This window comes from Homarus americanus, unplaced genomic scaffold (assembly GCF_018991925.1).
Source record: "Homarus americanus isolate GMGI-L3 unplaced genomic scaffold, GMGI_Hamer_2.0 scaffold31037, whole genome shotgun sequence".
Lineage (NCBI taxonomy): Eukaryota > Metazoa > Arthropoda > Malacostraca > Decapoda > Nephropidae > Homarus > Homarus americanus.
The window spans coordinates 12,569,591-12,577,434 of NW_024722227.1; the positions used below are offsets into that span (position 1 = coordinate 12,569,591).

The window sequence follows — 7,844 nt, forward strand, 5'->3', positions numbered from 1 at the left end:
TAGCAAACAAGCGATCGCGTTATACAAATATTGTTCCGAATTCATAAATCGCGTTAGAGCAAATTCGCGTTATCAAAACACGCGTTATAGCAGAACTCACTGTATATATATATATATATATATATATATATATATATATATATATATATATATATATATATATATATATATATATATATATATATATATATATATATATATATATATATATATATATATATATATAATATATATATATATATATATATACACGATAAATAGGACTAATTGGGACAGGCTCCAGTCCGAAAAATACGAATATGGGGGGAGGGGGTTGGAGATAACACTGCTTACCTGAACTGTTTAAAGAAAATCAGTTGTTGTTATGTTATTACTGCACTTCAACAACTAAGGTCTTTAAGTGCATAACAAGGTTATTAAAAGAATATTACATCAACAATAAAAAAAAATATGAAATACAACTCTGGGTTGAAAATCAGACATATACCCCCAGTAAGTCTGGTTGTCACCGAGATGATTATTATTTACTGTAAAGTGTTATATGTAAGTAACCACTGAATTTGTCTTATGAATAAAGAGAAAACTGTATACTGTACAGTACTATAAAGATAAAAATAAGAACAAATAAGTATGTGGAAGACGAATGTTTATCTGGGAGCAGAGGGGAGGAGGGGTAGCACAGGTGGGTATTCTTCCCCCAAGATTCCTTTAACACTTCTTTATGCAATTTTACAATAATTCTCATATAATTTAGGATCATTTGGTGCCAGGGTGATAAAATATTATCCTAAAAGAATCGGCTTTCCTGAAATAAAGAATCCCACTCTGAACGGAGTCATATGTTTACAAAGAGCAAACAGCTGATTTGCTTACCACAATGTCTGTCTTCAACACTTAGTAAAATAGTACAGTACAGATGTGAATTTATCATCACTTAAATACAGTGTTGTACTCGTCAACAAGAAAAAAGTGGCGCTGTCAGCGTAAACCGCCGAGAAATTTGATGCCATCAGTGTTGGCGAAAAAGATTAATAAATTGACGCTGGTAGCGTCAGCGTCAACACCTAGCGTCAACGAGTTTTCAGTGACGTACAAATGCAGCCCCAAAATGCATATTCTCCTGTGTATGGGAGTAACATATGCAAAATAAAAAAATATTCATTCATTTTTAATAATTTATTATGATTTATATTATATAATTTTAATTATTCATTTGTTCCCCCCTCAAGAATATTAGCAACTCAAAATGCTTGTCGCTCATTCTGCTGCGCTTGGGCTTCAAGACGTACTTGCCCATGGAGAACATGAGCTCCACGGCAGCACTAGAGGGGATGGGGGTGTTGTATTTGATGAACAGCTCCCTCATGGCCTTGTTGGGGAAGGTGTCCTTGTCAAAAGTTTTTTTCAAAGGTTTCTCCCCCAGGAAACGCTTGAAAAGGTCACTGTCTTTTTCATTCGTGCAGGGGGTCTCGTACAGGGTCGGGTCTGGGACAATTCGTCCTCCACGTCATGGTCTTTGTCGTCTCCCTCACTGCTGCTGCTGCTCTCAGTCTCGTGCACGGACTTCTCCACCAACCTGGACAGCTGGTTGGTGGCCTTTTTCCTGACTTCCTCTGCATTAATGTTGATGAGCCAGCGTGACAGCCTGTAGTTGGGGTGCAGTCCATGTCGTGGAAGAGGTAGCCAAACCTACAATAAGACGAGAGATGTAAATAAAAAATCAGTTAATAATTTCATTTTATTATTCATAGATACAGTCAACCCTCACTTTACGCGGTCCCACATTCCGCGTTTCCACGTTTACACGGTGCCCTGCCAGAACCCAGGATGCTCACATTCCGCGGTGGGTATACCCCTTTACACGGGTGAAGTATAATTTTTTATTTAGCTCATAAAATTCATACAAATATCCGGCCAGAATATAATTTACATTGCTGGAATTCTTACAATTTGATGATCATTTTGAATATAAACATCATAGATTTTGCATTAGACATACAAATTTTAGATATAATGTTTACTCTGAGTAAATATGTTATCTTTTGTGCAAAATATATGACATTTATATTCAAAATATTCCTGGTCTTACAAGGAATCCAGCAATGTCAATTATATTATCCTAACTTTAGTCTGATTTATTATTTATTACTAAAAAGGTAAACAGTCTGGTATTCCCACACATTTATCTAGTAGGGACGGTTGGTGGGGGGTGGGGGGGAGGGAGGGACCGGCGACCGACCACCTGGCATGTGTGAAGAATATTTTTTTTTTATTAACTGAAGATTTTTATTTTAGCTCATAAAATTCATACAAATTACCCGGCCAGAATATAATTTACATTGCTGGAATTCTTACAATTTGATGATCATTTTGAATATAAACATCATATATTTTGCATTAGACATAAAATTTTTAGATATAATGTTTACTCTGAGTAAATATGTTATCTTTTGTGCAAAATATATGACATTTATATTCAAAATATTCCTGGTCTTACAAGGAATCCAGCAATGTCAATTATATTATCCTAACTTTAATCTGAGGTATTATTTAATACTAAATGTTAAAATCTAGTTTTTTCACCCACTCTTTCTCTTGAAGGGTGGGTTGGTGGGAGGTGGGGGGGGAGGGTTGGGATGGACTGACCATCTGGCTTGTTGGAAGAGGGGGGAGGAAAGGTGGGGTACTTTGATTGACAGATAGTGTCTGAAGAATATTTTTTTTTTTATTAACTGAAGATATTTGTTTTAGCTCATAAAATTCATACAAATTACCCGGCCAGAATATAATTTACATTGCTGGAATTCTTACAATTTGATGATCATTTTGAATATAAACATCATAGATTTTGCATTAGACATACAAATTTTAGATGTAACGTTTACTCTGAGTAAATATGTTATCTTTTGTGAAAAATATATGACATTTATATTCAAAATATTCCTTCTCTTACAAGGAATCCAGCAATGTCAATTATATTATCCTAACTTTAGTTTGAGGTATTATTTATTACTATACCTGGTTTTCCCCCCAAAATTTCTCAGAGGGAAGAGCCAGTGAGTGTACTGTGAGAAGAGGGGGAGGGAGTGGAGTCCATTATTTGAATGGACATTAACTTGGCGACTGTATTTCTCTATTTCTCTTAAGTATTAATTGTGTGCATGTACCATCATAAATTTAAGATGTTATTTTTACTAGAACATAGGTATTGTGTTGGAAAAAGTGGAGTTTGGGGGTCAGCTGGTCTCTATTTCATTTAATCCCATATGTTATGTTATTCACTTTACGCGTTTCTCACTTTCCGCGGTACCCTGCATAAAGTGAGGGTTGACTGTATTTTTCAATTTTTAAACATGCTGCTTTTCAAATGTAAAATTTTAATACAGCAATTATCTTTTCTTCAAGCCCTGGATAAGACTGTGAACTAGGGTCTTGCAGTACTCAAGGTAATTGTCCACCTCCTTTGCCGCGAGACTGTTGAGGACACTGGCGAACGTGGGCAACAGGCAGCCCAAGTAGATCATTTCCTCCCCTTGCAGGAAATTCAAACCGACGGCAATGGGACCCATGACATCTTTGTACTCCCTTAAGAATGCAATGTCGTCTGAAACAAAAATTGTGTTCACAATTTGTCTGTAAAACTTAGTAAACTTAATAATACTGTAATGAATTTATTTTAATTTAAAATAATGATTTAATTAATTTGTATAATTTAATTAATTTACATTTGTTAACTTACATGTTGTAAAGAAATGAATTTCCAGTTTTCGACATGCATTCTGAAGGTCCGTCTCTTTGTTGTCAAACATGTTGACCAGCCTGACGACCGCGTCGTACACCGAGTTTCACCTGGTGGCGTTGGGCTCGACAAGCAGCTTCCCAACCTCCTGACTCATGATGTCTGAGGCTTGGGAACTCCTAAAATGTTCATTGTTTTGTAATTATAAGTTTAAACAGTTAAGAATTTTTTCTTTAGATCAAAACTTTTTTTTTAATTTTTAACTAATGAAAATCTCAAATTTCATTTTTTATTTTTTGATAGAATTATAATTAATTTATTTTTTTATGCAATTTGAACTTACCTATGCTGCTTGTTCCAAAGAGAGAGAGCCTTGCCAAAGGCAGAATGGTTGGCCTTGTAGTTGTTGTCGGAGAAGGCCTTCTCGGCGTCAGTGGTGGCCACAAGGTTCAGGGTGTGGGCGGTGTACCTCAAGTGCTTGGGCAGCTCATAGAGAGTCTCCTCTCCATTGGCCAGAATAGCTGCCACATCATCCACCTCGACATGGTCGTCTGATTCGCCTTCGTCGTCAGGCTCCACCTGAGGGGGGTCCTCTACCAGTACCCAGTCTTCATCAGGCTCGCCAAAGACACTGAAGAGCAAAAGAGAAGTTGTTAAAAATTAAATTTAAAAACTGCATATTTAATTATGTTACACTGGTTGGGTGTTGTTTTTTTCTTAATTTAAAATTTGGTTAAAAGTGAAATAAAACTGAAATTTCATTTTAATTTAAAATGTAACTTACCTGAATGCCTTGACGAAATTGGTGCCGTTGTCTGTGGTGGTGCTGACGACGTTGTTGGTAATGCCAAAAATGAAATGGATGTCATGGATGGTCTTGGCTAAGTGGTCGTATGTGTGTCTGCCCAGCAAACGTTGATAGGCCAACACCCTTTGCTGCCTTTTTAAGGCCTCGGGGTCAATCCAGTGGACTGTTGTGCCCAAGTAAGACCTGAAATAAAACAAAATAAATATCAAATATAATGTTGACAATTTATAAAAGGGAAGTCTACAAAAACAACATTTAGTACACACCTGTTTCTGCATGTCCAAGCGTCGGCAGTTGTGGCAACACAAGGCAAATTGCTCAGGGTGTTTTAGAGCTGCTCCTTTTGAAGCTCATAACTGAAAAATTAAAATAAAATTATAACATTTAATTATTTTATGTACATTTAAAAAAGTTACAAATAAAATCTAATTAAAAAATAATAGGACAATACCTGTCTTCAATACGCTTAATGACTTTTCTTCTGATCATAGAGTTCTTGTTGTGGCCAGGTATAAGGTTGACAAGCTCGTTGAAGGCACGTGACTCCACCACGCTCATCGACAGCATGTCTTCTATGACGAAGTCGATGATCTGTTAGAACAGAAGGAATGTATCAATTTAAAATCACAAATTGTTACATTTAAATAGTTTAGATTTTAATAAAATTATTGAATTTTCAGTCTTGACATCAATTCACTGAATTCAGTAGTCAACTGCATGAAATGCTTCCCAATGAATGAAGGATTGATTAAAAACTGTGTAGAAAAAAATAATAAATAAACTTAAATAGTTAAATTACCGTATCGTCTATGAAAGACTGGCTGTACTTCGACGGCCCTGCCAGGGCGGCCGTCAAGGTAGGCTGCACCAACTCCTTCCTCTTCCTCTTGTTCTGGCCTTCTTGCTCAAGGGGTCGCTTCTTCGACCTGGATGCCTTGCTGCCTTCGGCCATACAGTACTTGAATTCCTTAAAGCAGGAGGCAGGAATGTGCTGGTAGTGACTTTTCAGGCCATTCTGCGACTTCTCGGTGCAAGAGAACATCTTCTTTGCGGGCAGACACATCTGGCACTGGCAGTACAAGGTGTCCCCCTTGAAGGAGACATACTTGAAGTACTTGCTGATGTAGGGCCAAGGACCTCGATTTGGCTGGACATTCCCGGTCCCCTGTCGCCCTTCCTTGTCCCGGGAGGATTGGGACATCTCACTTGTGGCAGAGCTGGAGGTATTAGCCTGGATCTGGAGGCTGGCGTTACTCGCTTGATCACCACTGGTCACCATTGACACAGTCACTACCCTCTTCTGCACACTCAACACGCTGCCTTGCCACCACTCTGCGCAAACACACACTACCCCTCGCGCTCCTCACCACACTGCCCCAGTGCCCCTGCTCTGCACTGTCCCGGGTGCAACAGCGCCCCTCTCGCCGCCGGCTCCGTTGTGAATCATGTTTTCGGTCGCACATTTTCACACCACAATGCTAACGGTCAGGAAGCAAGTACAATTCTGGTTCAAACTTGAAAATTCAAATCTGTAGAAAGCTGCGCAGGTGCGCGGCTGGTGGGCGTGGCAAAATTTCTCCCGGTCGTCTTTATAGCAAGATAATTGAAAATCGAACTTGGAAAAAGAAAAAATTTTACAAGTTGACGAACAAATTGACGCTCCGCTCGGGTGAAAAGTTGACTGCGTCACCTGCCCCAAAAATTTATGGCGTCAGCGTTAACAAAAAGTTGCCGCCGTCCATTGATGGCGTTAAATTAACGGCGTCAACGTACAACACTGCTTAAATACTATTGTAGTGTATTTATCACCACTTAATAAATACTATTGTAGTGTATTTACCATCACTTGATAAGCAATATTGTAGTGTAAAGTTTTATGTATCAGCATATACCCTGGTTTATTCATTAATCATTTGTCTAAGTGTACAAGTAGCCAAACTGAGTCATCATATAACACTCACAGGTAGTAAATAACGTTTTTAGAAAGGTAACTTCATATCAATTACTATACACTGTGTTATAGTGACCCTGTTGTAAGCCAGTTTGCTGAAAGCTCTCACAATAACACATCTTGAGTAAATAACCTGATGCAGCTTATCCTTTTATTTTCAAGTCATATTACAAATTACATACAGTACTGTATTGTATTTTTCTCTATTACTGAAGATGCTATGTTAATCATGATGAACCATAAACCATAAGAGGCCAATCATATGAGAATATAATACTGAATAAATAAATAAAGCTGACAAATGTGGCAACACCTGATCAGCCCCAGCCTGCTTACATACTCAAGTGTCTTAGTTCTCAGTAGGCCTATAGCAAATCTGATTAGACCACTGTACAGTATTCAGTAAGTGTTCTTCATTTCACAAGAATCTTTTATTAATCTTCCCCATTTCTTAAAACATGGATTTATTACGTTATTTTTTTTATGTATAGGCCTATCTGGTGACCAGAGCATCTCTGAGTCCGAAAAAAGCAAATTCCGATATATATTGAATATATATTGAAGTCCGATTTATCGAGGTTTTATATATATATAACGAATCGAATTGGTTCTAGAACCTCGTTCGTTATAGGATTAATCCGTCCCAGGCCCCCAAATACAACCACTTAACACTGAAAATTTTCTGTGGAAAATGTAAAAAATACGGTACTTTATCTTACCTTAGTGTTGTTCAGCATGCAGGTACCCCTAAACACTGGCACAGCACTATCACTTCCACTGGGAGTCTTGGCTTTAAGGTCCTCAAACAATTGTTTGGCCTTCTCACAAATTATAGCTTCTTTAATGCTATCACCTGCCATTTCTTTCTCCTTTATCCACAGTAAGAGTAAATATTCCATCTCTTCAATCACATTACACCTTGCTTTGCTAAGTCTAAAGATTCCCTTAGCCACTTGCACAGTTTTTAACTCCTCTTTATTCTTCAAAATCGTACATATAGTCGATTTAGCCATCCCATATTCATCACTAAGTTTCGCAATGCTTGTTCCATTCTCACGTTTCTTCATGATTTCTTAATTAGTTTCAAGGGTTATTAGCTTTCTCACTCGCTTTGGATGATTCATTGTTACAATTGTATACTTGTATAAAAAAATAGTTATACAAATACCACGAATTTCCACATCAAAAGACGAAATTTCAACAATAACAGTGGTGCACTGGCGACACAATGAGACAAAGATGGCGCCTGACGCTTTTGTTGTGAGCCGTGGTACAACAATATTCATGCGCCAGACGAAATAGTCCCGTATTCATCCTCGTTCGTTGTAGGAATTGCGTTCGTTATA

The 7,844-nt window shown here is 37.7% G+C and overlaps 1 protein-coding gene across 4 annotated transcripts; it reads right to left on the reverse strand.

Moving 5' to 3' along the window:
• Positions 1–411: 411 nt before the first annotated feature.
• On the reverse strand, positions 412–6,745 carry LOC121862388. Of its 4 annotated transcripts, none has more exons than XR_006088221.1 (7): positions 4,999–6,745; positions 4,814–4,903; positions 4,524–4,730; positions 4,083–4,370; positions 3,740–3,918; positions 3,459–3,604; positions 412–1,689 (listed from the first exon to the last, which is right to left on the reverse strand). XR_006088221.1 is itself a non-coding variant. In XM_042360653.1 (5 exons), the coding sequence occupies exons 2-4, from the start codon at positions 4,823–4,825 to the stop codon at positions 3,846–3,848; spliced, it is 663 nt and encodes a 220-aa protein (XP_042216587.1). In that variant the 5' UTR covers positions 4,826–4,903; positions 4,999–6,745; the 3' UTR covers positions 3,310–3,604; positions 3,740–3,845. The 4 variants fall into 4 exon arrangements, 2 of the variants coding, with proteins under 2 accessions (XP_042216587.1, XP_042216588.1); XR_006088222.1 differs by having other exon boundaries at positions 3,442–3,604; XM_042360653.1 differs by lacking the exon at positions 412–1,689 and having other exon boundaries at positions 3,310–3,604; positions 4,524–4,903.
• Between the last annotated feature and the right edge of the window lie 1,099 nt (positions 6,746–7,844).